Here is a 14,637-nt window from a genome sequence, read left to right on the forward strand (position 1 = left end):
AGAGCTGGGTAAAGGGCTTCCACCACAAATTCTCTTCCCACACCATCTGATGTATAGGGGGTTTGGATTGCTCTGCCCATGCTTTAATGCTGATTTGTACTGTTGTACGCTGCTTTTTTTTAAAAAGAAAGGTGGTTTACCCAAAATATTATTAAATGAATAAATCTGCACAAGAGGTAGTGTGGTGGGCAGTCGGAGCTGAAGGGAGTGGAGGCAGCCGAGAGTATCTGAAACCAAAGCCAGCAAATGGATGGCAGCTGCTTGAATGCTTCGCCCATTCCTACGGCTAACCTTTCCCTTTCGCCTCCTCCTCTTCCTCCTCCTCCTCCTCCTCAGGCCTTCCTGCCGTCATCACCACCTGCTTAGCCCTGGGCACTCGCCGTATGGCCAAGAAGAATGCCATTGTCAGAAGCCTGCCCTCCGTGGAGACCTTGGGCTGCACATCAGTCATCTGCTCTGATAAGACTGGCACCCTCACCACCAACCAAATGTCCGTTTGCAAGGTGAGGGGGCAGCTTGAGGCACTTTTGTCACGAAGCACCTCCTGCCCACGTCAGTCGCCTTGACCTTGCCTCTTCTTTCTCCTTCTCTTTGCAGATGTTTGTCATTGACAAAGTTGATGGAGATATGTGCTCTCTGAACGAATTCTCTATTACTGGTTCCACCTATGCCCCCGAAGGAGAAGTGTGAGTGACTCCTAAAGAAACCCCAACCCTAAACAGTTTTCTTAATCCAACACCCTGAAATGGGGTGAGGGGGTGAGACACATTTAAAACCCTAGTGCAGAGGTCAGCAAACTTTTTCAGCAGGGGGGCAGACTATATTTTGAAGAAGAAAAATGAACAAATTCCTATGCCCCACAAATAACCCAGAGATGCATTTTAAATAAAAGGACACATTCTACTCATGTAAAAAACACGCTGATTCCCGGACCGTTCGCAGGGCGGATTTAGAAGGCGATTGGGCCGGATCTGGCCCTCGGTCCTTAGTTTGCCTATCCATGCCCTAGTGTGTCACTTTGGATAATTGGGTAACTCTCCCGAGAGCTTGACTCCCGATCCTTTCTCTTGCTTCTCCTATATGTGGCACAGTCTAAAGATGCCTCCATCCCATTTCTGCTTCATTTCTGAAGCTAAGGCAGATCTGTGGGGCAGCCCACGAAACCACCTTGGAAGCAGATAGTGCTATGAGTTGTTTGAAGGAATGGCAAATTACAAACCAAGCAGACACATACGATCTAATCTTAAAACTGTCTGAATCTTATTTCTAACTCTTAACCTCACACCGAAAGAAATACAGTACCTCAATTTTTGCTCATTGGCCTCCTAGCATTACGATCACCCTATAGCCCAGGACTGGGGAAGCTGTGACACCAGTAACCCTCAGTTCACCTCTCTGCTGTTTGTTTTTGTGCTGTCGCTTACTTTTTTCTGTCCTTCAAATCCTTTCTCTCTCGCACATGCAGTATGAAGAATGATAAGCCAGTCAAGGCTGGGCAGTATGATGGGCTCGTTGAACTGGCTACTATCTGTGCTCTTTGCAATGACTCCTCTCTGGATTTCAATGAGGTGAATGCTTCTCTCTTGGTTCCCGAATCCAGCCTTCCAACAATTCCCTTCAGTTTTGGATGCTTCATTGTTTATTAACAGTGATGGCTTCCCCCAAAGAATTATGGTAATTGTAGTTCGGTGAGGGCAATGAGAAGTTTCTGATAGATATTGATTAATAAAATTAAATAGGCACTCTTCGACCTGAAAGCTTCGAGAAGAACTTACACAATGTAAAACAGTAATAAAATAATGATTATTTTTTTAAAAAATAAAGAACTACTATTAATCAACATTACAATAATAAAACCAGCAGCAACAGAGTAAGCGTAAAAACAAAATTACCAACTAAATTCAGGTTGATTACAGCAGACAGACTGCATAGATTTAAAAGATGATTAATTAAAGTGGGTAAATAAAGTGATTTTCATTTGACATCGAAAAGATGCCAAATTCAACACCAAGCATTCCTCTGACAGGAGCAAAGGACTCTTAAACCAGTTTAAGTGTAAGAGTGCCCAGAGTGATGAGGCTGCTACTTTTTTGTACTTGGGGAAATGTGGGCTACTTTTTAGGCTGGTGGGCACAAATTTTACTGCCCTCTCCCTTCCCCACCCACACCTCGCAACCCACATACTGATTTTTTAAAAATTAATCCATGTATTTATATACCACCACCTGAAGGGAAAAAATCATGGTGGTATACAACTACGTTTTTATTATGTTTTTATCATTGATGTTCTGCAATGTGTTTTAATATTGTAAACCGTCCTGGGATATATTCATTCAGGTTCATATTTTGTCAGAATCTCTGCAGCTCTTGGCTGTGCCCAAGTGTCTAACTCTCATCTTCTTCTGTCCATTTTCTCCCTCCCACCCCAGTCCAAAGGTGTATATGAGAAGGTGGGTGAAGCCACCGAAACTGCCCTTACCTGCTTGGTTGAGAAGATGAACGTCTTCAACACAGATGTGCGCAGCCTCTCCAAAGTGGAGCGTGCCAACGCTTGCAACGCTGTAAGTATTGTCTGCTGAGGGTGGCCTCTCCTCAGGGCCCGGCGTTGCTTCTCTTTTGGTTTCTCTCTCATTCTTCCAGTCTTAAATTCCATGCCTCCACAGTTTGTGGTTTTTCTTAAAGTCCTCATGAAAATTCCTCAGCATTTTAGTTTGAATTTCTCCTAATATACACATCTTTGGAGGCATTTTTGCCCAATATGCACATTTTTATGATGCAATTTTCATTTTTGTTTCACATATATGTTTGTTTCAATGCACACTTTACACTAGTATGATTCATACACATTACTTGGTTGAAGAACAGCATTGAAGAAGTGTAAATTTTAAAGGATGGCTGTGTTTCAGATTGTGTATTGTTTTTGAAAGTGCAAATTAGGTAGGTTATCCTTTTAATGTAAATCTCTCTCTCTCTCTCTCTCTCTCTCTCTCTCTCTCTCTCTTTATCTCTTTATCTTTTCCTTCCTTCCTTCCTTCCTTTACAAGATTCTTTCTAATACCTTAGTAAGAAGTGAATTTACTCCCAGCTCCTGTAGTTTGTAGTTGTCGATTGCCTTCTCTTCCACGAATTTGTCTATTCTTCTTTTGGAGCTACTTTTGTGAGAGCAAATTCCATAACTTCACTTTGTGCTGTGTGTCCTGGCAATGTCGAGCAGGTTTTAACCCATTCCCTCCTGCTTCCCTTTCTCCTCCATTTCCCCAGGTGATCAAACAACTCATGAAGAAAGAATTCACCCTGGAGTTTTCCCGCGACAGAAAGTCCATGTCTGTTTACTGCTCCCCAGCAAAAGCTTCCCGAGCGGCTGTCGGAAACAAGATGTTTGTCAAGGTCAGCAGCACCCCGTTTGACTGTGTCCCATCTCCATAGCAACCAAGGAACTAAGGCATTCCCACCTTTGGCCCCGGCTCAGATGTTTGTCTAGTACATTTAATCCTGCCTTTTCTTTGAGGAGCTCAGGGTGGCAAGGTTCACCCCAACCTCACCTCCCATTTATTCCTCACAGCAACTCTGTGAAGTTGCTTTGCCAGAGTTGTAACAATTGGCCCATGACCGTTCAACAAGCTTCATGGCTGCGTTGGGATTTGTACCTGAATCTCTCCCTATTCTGAATCTAAAAATTTAGTCACTGGGCTGAACTACATTGGACTTCAGGTTCCTCCAAACACAAAAATAATGCATAAATAAAATCCTCTATATAGAAAACTAGTGTTTCAACTCCCTAACTTCTAGTTTTCTATGCACAGAGTAGATGATGGTCCAAGGACCACAGTTTGGGAACTTCTTTTCCAGAACTTTCATATAAAAGCTCTAGTACCTGGTCCCAATGGCGATTCAGAAATACTGTTTGCCACCCGGCTCGCTTTCCCCTCAAGTCACAATATCTGTTTTTACTTCTTTCTCACGTACAGGGTGCCCCTGAGGGTGTGATAGACCGTTGCAACTATGTCCGTGTGGGCACCACCCGCGTTCCCCTCACCCCCATCGTCAAGGAGCACATCATGGGAGTCATCAAGGAGTGGGGCACAGGAAGGGACACCCTCCGCTGCTTGGCCCTGGCCACCCGTGACACCCCCCCAAAGAGGGAAGACATGGTCCTTGAGGACTCCACCAAATTCGCTGACTATGAGGTAACGCTGAGGGCAAATCACGTGGCGAGTGACAGGGAGGATGGAGTGCAGAGTTAAGGTGAAGAGCTGAAAGGAATTTAGGGACTGGATTCCCTCAAGCCAATTCTTCTTCTTTCCAAAAAAAAATGTGAACATATATCCTCCTGTTTCAGGCTGCATTGTTGTGGTTGTTTGCACAACATTCCCAATTATGGATTCTGTTGGATTTTAGGGGAAATGTGTGCAGTACTGAATTTGGTACGTTAATATTTACAGTGCCTTAAAATGCCTTGGCAGGACTTAGACCTCAGTACCACTTCTAACACAAGTTTTAAGAGAACAACCATTTTCTTAAGGTGAATAAAGAGCACCTCTAGGCACTCAGGCAGATAATTTTTGTATTTTTTAAAAATTGCCCCACCCTTTCTTCAATTTGCTCATGGTGGTGCACATGACCCCACACATGACTTCACCCCTTGTGAAGTGGGTCAGGCTGAGGGAGTGCGACCGGCCCATGGTCACCCAGTAAGCTTTGTAGTTGTGGCTTCTCCCCAAAGTCCAACCCGGCAACCATTCAGCAACAGTTGATCTCAACACTGGGAGAGTTGAAACTTTTCTTTTTCATTTACCGGCTCTTGAAGTGCCGCAGATTAGTCCTTATAGCGATCAGACGGGCTGTGAGCTTTTGTCCACTGCTTTCGGAGCCTATTCTGAGACATCTCCCTTCCACAGATGGACCTGACCTTTGTGGGCTGCGTAGGCATGTTGGACCCACCCCGCAAGGAGGTGATGGGCTCCATCCAGCTGTGCCGTGAAGCCGGCATCCGCGTCATCATGATCACAGGCGACAACAAAGGCACAGCCATTGCTATCTGCCGCCGCATTGGTATCTTCAAAGAGGATGAGAATGTGTCTGGCAGGGCCTACACCGGCCGTGAGTTTGACGACTTGCCCTTAAGCGAGCAGCGGGAAGCCTGCAAGAGAGCCTGCTGTTTCGCTCGTGTTGAGCCGACGCACAAGTCCAAGATTGTGGAGTTCTTGCAGGGTTTTGATGAAATCACAGCCATGGTGAATAGATGGACGGCAATGGCAGGGTGGGAGGATGGTTGGAAGGGCAACAGAGGGCTTGTAGCCAGCAACACCTATCTTGAGGATACAGAGGGAAATAATGTATACCTGTGCATATCATCATGCGTGAATATTGCCCACGGAAGTGTCTGTTATACAGAATGCATATGATGGGAATTCGCTGCCAAGAAACAGACATGTAGGCAACCATTACATATGATGGTGTACATGGGTGTCTATTTCCTTCTCTACTGCAGTGTACACACATGTGGATAAAAGTCCTCTGTGACCCTCAGTTTCACTCCACACGGCCTTTCTGCATTAGACCAAAGATCCCATCCCATATACAGTGGCCAGCCAGATGCTGCACCAGCAGAGCCTGGATGCACCATCTTCCCCTGACTGTTGCTTCCCAGCTTCCTCAGTGATGAGGAGGTTCCATTTATTATCCACCATCCAGCCCCTTATTGACCTGTTTTCCATGCACATGACTGGTTTGAAAACCATTATCCAAAGCTGCCATATCCCAAGCCAGTCCATTGCTCCATCTAGCCCAGTGCTGTAGGCACTGAAAGGCAGATGCTCACCAGGGTTTCAGACAGGAGTCCTTCACAGCCTTACCTGGATATGCCAGGGATATAACCCGGAACATTTTGTAAACAAGGCTGAGCTACGGCCTTTCTTCACGCAAGCTAGTGGCCATCACTGCATCTTGCAAGAAATGCATTCCATGTCCTGAAACTCTTGCCCCTTTTATTGCTTGACCCCGGGTTCTAGTGGAGAGAGAAAATCTCTCTCTTCATTGTCTCTAAACCATTCACAATTTTATAAACTAGTATGAAGCCCTCCTCCCCAGCCAGAGATACCCAAATGCTTTGTGCTTTCCTATTAGAAAAGATTCCTGTTCATTTTTGCTTGCCCCTTCCCCCAGCTCTATGATATCCTTCGTGATATCCTTTGTGCAAAAGTGCAAGGTTCTTCTGGCCTTGGAAATGAAATCTCCCCAGCTAGGCTGCTGCATTTGATTCCCTCTGCCTCGGTTGACTCCCTGTCTCCTTCCGCTTCCTCCCGGTAGACCGGTGACGGTGTAAATGATGCCCCAGCTCTGAAGAAGGCTGAGATTGGTATTGCCATGGGCTCTGGCACCGCTGTAGCCAAGACCGCCTCAGAAATGGTGCTGGCAGATGACAACTTCTCCACCATTGTGTCCGCCGTTGAGGAGGGCCGGGCCATCTACAACAACATGAAACAATTTATCCGCTACCTCATCTCCTCCAACGTGGGTGAGGTCGTCTGGTAAGGGATCCCCCTCCCTCATGCCCTTGAAATCCCCTTCATGAAGCTTTCATTAGGCAAGCCCTGCCGCCATGCTGACTAGGCTCAGCAGAAGGGCTGAGAGGGTCCGATAGCACGATAATTGTGACCAGGCCGGCCTGCCTGCCCCCTGGCAGCTGCACATGTCACCACTGCTTCACAAGGGCTTCCTCTCTCCTCACTTTTTGTTTCTCTCCTCTTCCCCTTGCAGTATCTTCCTCACCGCTGCTCTGGGTCTCCCTGAAGCCTTGATCCCCGTGCAGCTGCTGTGGGTGAACTTGGTGACTGACGGGCTCCCAGCCACCGCCTTGGGCTTTAACCCCCCTGATCTGGACATCATGAACAGGCCCCCTCGCAGCCCCAAGGAGCCCCTGATCAGTGGCTGGCTCTTCTTCCGCTACTTGGCCATTGGAGGTAACAAATTTTTTTCTCCCTGGGGCCCTGCCCTCTTAATCCTGCACCCCTAGTTTTCACTCCTGTATACAAATCCTGTACTCTCTCACCCGAGTCCTACCTACGTGCAGTGCCGGATTTACGTATAAGCTAAACAAGCTATAGCTTAGGGCCCCACTCTCTTGGGGGCCCCCCAAAAAATTACAGGGAAAAAATCCTGGATGTACATTTCCAAATATAAGATAAAAACCAAATAAAATAAAACCTACATACAGCAACAGTGTTTTGTGTTGTGTAGGCCCCTATGATGTAAGTAATGGGCCCCGCCTGCTCGCTGGTTCCAATATCACTGGTTTGCTCATTTCTATATATAGGGTGCCTACATTCTGCATGGACTGGTTGCATGGCAACATGTAGCATGCAGACTGCAGTGCAGCACAGTTGAATGTAGGTCAAGCTGTTGTACCCGTTATATAATATTAAAGAGTGCTTGTAGACTGGTGATCAGGCAGCATGGACTAAGGGAATAGGTCTTATGCCTACTGACTGATTTCATGCAATACATAATTTATTTATTTTGATCCCATTATAAAATTATTTTAGAAAAACAGTCATCTTTATTATTTAGTAGGCCTATATTATTTACTAGTACAGTTCCCTATTACCCCCACTTACTATTATAATACTATATATAAATATTACAATTAAATTAAATATTTTACTTACTTATAAAGGGCCCCATTACCTTCAGAACTTAGGGCCTCATCCGACATAAATCCGGCCCTGCCTACATGGAATAACTATAACCTTAACTCAGAAATCTGTACCGTTCTCGGTGCCCGAGGTGGGAGCCCTGACAAATCTCCCAATGCTCTGCTGCTTGGTCAAGCAGGAACAGTGCAAACCAGGCTGCCCCTTTACATGCGGCTGAGTCAGTTTCTGAAACCTGAACCTGTAATCCATATTGAGGGCACCTATTAATCCAAAGGAGCACAGCTTCTTTTGCAATCCGCATTCAGCCACAACCCTCTCCATTTCAGTTCCCCCTGCAGGCTGCTCTTGGAGGGCAGTTGTTTTTTTTTGGGGGGGGGGAAGGTTTGCCCTCTTCTTCATTTATGCTAACGTTTCCTTTTGACACCTGCCTGCAGGGTATGTCGGAGCTGCCACTGTTGGTGCCGCCGCTTGGTGGTTCCTGTACGCTGAAGACGGACCTGCCGTGTCCTACTACCAGTTGGTGAGCTTGAACTTCTGGCTGCTCCACTGGAAGTGAACTGTGGGATGGCAAGATTGGTGGTATTCTACAACATGCCCTGTTTTAATCCTCTTCCCCACTTTCTCCTTCTGCCCCCCAGTCTCATTTCATGCAGTGCACAGAACACAACCCTGACTTTGAAGGTTTGGAATGTGAGATCTTTGAGTCTTCTGTCCCAATGACCATGGCTTTGTCCGTCCTGGTCACCATTGAGATGTGCAATGCACTCAACAGGTAAGGGTGCCCGTGAGAGTCAATCTTCAGCATTACTCACATAGCGCTGCCTTGGAGATTCTTCAGAGGCACCCTCCCCAGTCTCATCCCCCAGATACCCTGCTTCCTGGCCAGGGCTGTGGTTCCAGGACTGTGATTCCATTCATCTCGAAAAAAATGACATCTTGCATAAAGAAGAGCCAGCAATTGGCTGATCTTTAAAGAACCAGTGTCTATTGATTTGTTTTGACTGATGACTTAAGTGTTGGGTTTTCCCTGTCTCCCGCCCCATGGTAACTTCACCCTGCTTCTCTGTCCTACACAGCCTGTCAGAGAACCAGTCCTTGGTTCGGATGCCCCCCTGGGTGAATATCTGGCTTCTGGGATCCATCTGCCTCTCCATGTCTCTGCACTTTGTCATCCTCTACGTTGACCCTCTGCCAGTAAGTGTTGTTCAAGCACAGCTTGACTTCCTTGCCAACTTCAGGATCAGTTCACTTCCTCTATGCCTTCTCATCACCACCCGATTGCTCATTCTTTGATCGCTGGCAGATAATTGTGTGAAAGGTTACGTTGAAAAGCACTGGCATTGTGCTGTGTTTGGTGATATAGAACTGTTTGCCCTTCATGCTTAAAATAGGAATTTTGTGCCCTTAATTGGGAGAGCAACCCCCGCTTAAATCTATGACACTTACTTTTGAGCAGACTGGTATAGGATTCCACTGTTTATTAGTTGCACTTAGTTTCCATAGAAAACAGCACTTGAGTTAAGGCATCATGACTAACTTGTCCCATGGATTTCGATGGTGGCAAACGCTGCAGTTCTAACTCTTCTTACCTGAGAGTAAGCCCCACTGTATTCAGTAGGGCTTCCTTCTGAATAGACAAGGTTAGGATTGCATAACTAATTTTTAGGGGTTTTCACACCCATTTATGATTTTTTTAAATCCTCATGAAAATTCATCATTTTAAGGTGAATTTCTCCGAATATACACATTTTTTGTGTTCAATTTTGCCTTATACATGTTTGTACAAAGCATATTTTCCTAACATTTACATTTTCCTTAATAGAATGCATTTCGGCGTGTTGTTTTCACTAACACATGCATTTCTATGGACACTCCACATTATTCTATGTGTTTTAGTAAAAGTTACCGTACTTGCCTGGAGAAGCGCATTGCAAAATTCAGAGAAACAATGGTTGTGTTTCAGTTCACCTGTTGTTTCAGGAAGTGCAGGTTAGGTAGATTTGCCTTTAAGTGTGAACCGAATTGCATTTCTCCCCGCAACCCTAGCAAACACTGAGCTCTCCCTTTGCTCTTGCTCTTCCCAGATGATCTTCAAACTCACCCACTTGGATATGCACCATTGGATGGTGGTGCTGAAGATATCCTTGCCTGTCATCTTACTGGATGAGCTGCTCAAATTCATTGCCCGGAACTACCTGGAGCGTAAGCCATCCTCCCCTCCCTTCTCCTGGGTTGGTCTCAATCCTTGCCCCCACCCCACCCCTTTCGAAGCCTTCTCTTCCTCCAGCCCATTTAAGGGAGTCAGGAGCACCAGATGAAAAGCTCCGGGGGGGGGGGGAATCACTGTGGTGAGAAGAGAAGAAACTGAATGTCCTTCCCTGCTGACCTTTTCTGTCCCAATTCCTTCCTGTCTTCTTCCTCTCACCCTCCACCATCTCCATGTGCACCCATCCAGGGCAACTCACGTTAGATGTTAGATCCAAGGCTGGGGAAATTTTAGGTGCTTGTTCATTCAGGGTTCTCCTCCCAGATGATCACTTTCAATGCTGCCTTCTAAGAACTGAAATAGCCTCTCAGTGCTGTTTGTAACCAGGCGCTTGAAAATGTGACGTTTCTGGTAGAGGCAACAGCAGATGCATGCTCTATAGGGGATACAGGTGCCTAGAAGTGCCTGGATATTGAGGTTGTCTTGTGACTTCTGAGAATGGAGCGCACTCCACTGGGTTGGAATCGGTGGAGGAAGGTGAGATGGGAAATGCCCAGGATTACTGGGTCTTCCCCCAAGAATTTGTAAGTTAATGTGAATGACAGAGGAGAACTAGGACTCCTCTTCCATATCCAGTGCCCCTAAATCAGCTTTCCATGACCTAGTGCCCTTCAGATGTTTTGGACCATAATTCCCACCAGCCTCAGACAACACTGCCAGTGGTCAGGGATGATGGGAGTTGTAGTCCAGCAGCATCTGAAGGGCACAAGATTGGAGAAGGCTGCCTTAAGTAGTCCTTTATGGGTTGCCATCATTCCATTCCATTCCATTCCATTTCACCCATCCAGACTAATCATCTTATCTTCTCCTTCCCCACCTTCTCCCTAACGTCTATTAACTCTGATTTCTTTTATCCTTTCCCTCTTGTAGCATAGACTCCTTCCCCCTCTATTCTCCTGTATCCTGCCTCCCAGGTATCTTACCACCCTTGACAGCATGCCTTGCTTGTCCTCTCGGCTGCTCCATCCTATCTGTCTGTTCATCCATGTGGGAAGATTTGCAATATCTGTGGGGAGCTGGCGGGAAAGTGTCTCTTCTTTGCTTGAACAGTCTCTTTGCTGCATCTGGAATTGTCCAGGGAACTGGGACCCAGCTGCTTGGCTGGTGGGTCAGGAGAAAATCCTGCCCCAAAAAGAGGACCGCTTGTTAACTTTTGACTGCTCCAGGAAACATTCCCTTTTCACTGAAATAAATGATTTTTAATTATATTAACTATTCAGTTAAGAGGAGGCAATAATTAGCATTCAGTCAGTATTTAAAATTATGAAATATAATTAACAGTAATTTGTGGACATGAATTTGGTCAGCGTGGGCCTAAACCCTAATGCAAGTCAAGGTTGCTACTTAGCTAGTTTATAGCTGGCAATTTGGCTGAGATGTATGTGTTTTAAATACTCGGGCTCTATTATTTTAACAAACTATCCAAGTGGTTTTCAAGCTAAATACCTTGAGGAAATCTGCATTGACTCATCTGCCAAGGAACCCTGTGCATTGCAGAGGATTGCAGAACATGTTCTAGAACTGACTGTGTTTCTCCATAGCTCCGTCTACGGAGCATGAGACTCTTAATCTCAGGGTTGTGGTTTTGAGGCCAACGTTGGGTGAAATATCTCTGCATGGCAAGGAGTTGGACTAGATGATCCTCATGGTCCCTTCCAACTCTACTGTTCTATAATTCTATGATAAGTTTTTGACTCATAGGTCAGAGCCTGACATAAGATAAGTTGCACCAGTGGTTCCACAATATATCAATTGTAATTTGTTGTGGATACTACACCAGTTTTCTACGCATATCATCCACGAATCTCCCTGAAAATGGCAATAGTCTAGAGGTGCCCTGAGAAGCCTTCCTGGAACATGGTTTGAAAACCACTAAACTATTTTGTAGGGCTGTTTTTTAAAAAGTGGCAACCTTTCATGCCAATAGTAACATGTTAAAGCTGTTTAATCCCTTTGGGTTTTTTGAGCCCTGCATTCTAAATTCCAAATTCTAAATTGGAATGCATTTGCTGAAAACTTGAACACTGAACAATACAATTGCAGGCATGATTGTTAGCACCGGATCCTCTTGGGGCCCCATCTGTTCCCAGGAGCTGCCTTTTTCCACCTTCTGCACGCACCCAAATAAGCCCATTTGGCCTCAACACTTGAGAGATAGTCAGGGCTTTAACTTGGGTGCATACAGAACGGGGAAGGTCTTTCAGCCCCATCTGCTCATTGTCAGCTCTCCATGGCTGTGCCTCAGCTGCCTTCACTGCCCACTGCTAGTTGCCCCATGTCGTGCCTGGCCAGTCTCTCATGGGCAATCGCTTGTCCCCATCTTTCCTGGAAGGGGTGGGGTGGCCTGAGCTCAGGGCTGCCCCCTTCACTGGACCTGCTGCTCTTGCTGTTGCTGGTTTCTACACCAAGGTGGGATTAGGTTGGCTAGGCAAGGAACGTAAAGCGGAGGTGCTTTTGGTGGGGTGAGCTTTCCTCTGCTGGGGGTTCCTCACAGTGTGGCTGGCATGCGTGGATCCAGGTGAGTGAAAATCCCACAATGTCTTGCTCAGTCCTGTTAACCCCCTGCCATTCTCTCTAAGGCGCTAAAGCCCTATGAGTACTTTCCAGAAACCAAGTCCCACTGAATCTGTAGGGTTTACTTCTCCTGAGTGGACACGTTTAGGACCAGACTGTATTCAGGCCAAACTAGACATGACCAAAGCTCCCCATCCTATTGCACTCATACTGCTAATGCCAGGGCTTAGGGTGCTGGCCATTAACACATTTGCAGGACAATTTGAGGGGTTGAGTAGGAGAATTTGTAGGGGTGGGGTGGTTAAGCCTTCCTGACCTATTTATTTTCTCTTGCAAATGCCACACACTCCCAAGAAGTTTTAATTCCCTCTCTCACCCCTCAGCTGGGCTCTAGGGGTATGTGGGCCTAGTTTGGAGAGGAAACTGGCCTTGCGGGGTTGGGAGTGGCTCAGTAGAAGATAAACATGGCACCCTTCTCCCTGTCCTACCCTGTTAGTGTCCCCTTGCCCCTGCATTTATGGGCTGGGAGGATCACACCTTTGTTGGGAGGTGGCATCTAATTTGTTTAGTTCAGAGAAATTAACATGGGGCTCAAACACTCTGTGTTATCATGTCCACGTAAAATGTTTTTGAGTCCTCTCAAATCGGGTGGAGCAATGGCTTCTGGTAAGGAGGAGGACACCTGCCATCCAACTTTATATCTGACAAGACCCTTGAGTCTGTGTGCTAGGCAGAAATTCAACAGGTGGGCCTTTCCCAAAGAATGATGCAGAAATCTGCAGCCGTTGAATTTCTGCCTATTATTATCTGTTCAAGGCAGAGGAGGGATAGAGGCATTAGGTCTACTCCATGTTCATCTGCTTGCTTGCTCAAGACCTTTCCGCCGCTTATCTTAGAGCGTCTGACTAGAATGATAAGCGAGGCAAGCCCCTGTGGCTGGGTATTATTCCCCACGTTGTGAAGCTCCAGCTGCGTAGCCTGATTTTGGCAAGGGCCTGATGTTCGAGGTTGTCCATCTCACTGCTGTGGGGAATCTGGAACTCGTCTCTTCTTCTCTGCCCCTCACTCTCTCTTCTCTCCTCCCCACCCCCCACCCCCTTTACAGAGAATTTAGACGAAAGGATGAAGAAGTGAACCGCTGAGTCACCGCGGAAATAACCTCTTCAACAAAATCGTGAAGATATACCCACTCCCCTCACTCCTCAGCCATATCTGCTGCTCCCACTCCTGCTTCTTCTCTGCCCTCCCCTTATTTAATAGCCAATTTCTTCCCCACAAACCCTCCGTACCTCCTTTTCATTGGGGACTTACCAGTGTGGGCCACAGAACTGGCACCTGCCATGCCGTGTTCCCTGCCAGCTTCCCCACCCCCCCCAAAAACACCACTAGCTACTTGGCTTCTGTACATTTTGAGCCACCTGCCCACCCCTTGCCCTGCTCTCTCTCTCTCTCTCATACACACACACACACTCTCTACCCCCCTGCTTTCTGCATTAGTGCCCACACGAACTACGTTCGTTCCCCCCTCTTCACACGACTAGAACCCACCTCAAGCCAGGGGTTGGATTTTTTAATGCACACATAAAACAGAAGGAAACATTTTGTTAGGGAAAACAAACAAAACAAGTGAGACTCCTCAACTTGGAGGAAATGAAGAGATTCTTCTAGCTGCTTATTTATTGATATTAAAGAATAAACTCTTAACTGTTTCGAATGCTTCTGGCTTTTCTTTCATTGCTTTGGTCAAATGGTGTGTGGGGGGGGGAGAGAGGCACTGAAGCTGTTTTTTACAGAAAGTCGCTTAGTTCCTTGGAGCTTGGTTGCAGCTCTCTGGCCTCATCCACACTTACATTTTGTCCCATGTTTTCTAGGCACAGGCCTGTGCTTGAAAACACTGTGTCTGAGCACTCCCCCCCCCCCCAGCGTTTTCCCTGCAAAAACCCACTCTTTAATGCTGAATTGGAACAAATGCAATTCGGGTTTTCTATAGTTTGCCCTCTGATTCAGTGGTAAAGACGTGGGAAGTCACTGATCAAGCATTTTCGTTTGTACAAACATTGCTAAGCAAGCATCGTATCTAATACTTCACCATAAGTAAGCAAAGCGTCCTGTCAGATCCTTGGCAAAAGCAATGACTCTTCATCCTGGAAACAAACAGGGGGAATTACTTCCTCAACCGTTGTGCTTTACAGAAAACGCACG

General features: G+C 46.4%; 1 protein-coding gene across 2 annotated transcripts in view; it reads left to right on the forward strand.

Annotated features, from left to right (window-relative positions):
- ATP2A1 (ATPase sarcoplasmic/endoplasmic reticulum Ca2+ transporting 1) overlaps positions 1-14,144 on the forward strand; it is a 31,044-nt gene extending 16,900 nt beyond the window's left edge. Inside the window, exons 9-23 of one of the 2 annotated variants that reach the window (XM_081837168.1) lie at positions 337-503; positions 598-686; positions 1,466-1,568; positions 2,430-2,561; positions 3,262-3,387; positions 3,969-4,187; positions 4,899-5,234; positions 6,310-6,530; positions 6,760-6,962; positions 8,090-8,175; positions 8,294-8,427; positions 8,732-8,849; positions 9,740-9,857; positions 10,792-10,835; positions 13,541-14,144. In XM_081837168.1, coding sequence (XP_081693294.1) covers positions 337-503; positions 598-686; positions 1,466-1,568; positions 2,430-2,561; positions 3,262-3,387; positions 3,969-4,187; positions 4,899-5,234; positions 6,310-6,530; positions 6,760-6,962; positions 8,090-8,175; positions 8,294-8,427; positions 8,732-8,849; positions 9,740-9,857; positions 10,792-10,796 — 2,057 coding nt within the window. In that variant the 3' untranslated portion in view covers positions 10,797-10,835; positions 13,541-14,144. The remainder of the gene's footprint in view (positions 1-336; positions 504-597; positions 687-1,465; positions 1,569-2,429; positions 2,562-3,261; positions 3,388-3,968; positions 4,188-4,898; positions 5,235-6,309; positions 6,531-6,759; positions 6,963-8,089; positions 8,176-8,293; positions 8,428-8,731; positions 8,850-9,739; positions 9,858-10,791; positions 10,836-13,540) is intronic. The other variant, XM_081837167.1, reaches the window with a different exon arrangement.
- The last annotated feature ends 493 nt before the right edge of the window (positions 14,145-14,637 follow it).

This window comes from Podarcis erhardii (assembly GCF_964252035.2).
Source record: "Podarcis erhardii genome assembly, chromosome: 13".
NCBI lineage: Eukaryota > Metazoa > Chordata > Lepidosauria > Squamata > Lacertidae > Podarcis > Podarcis erhardii.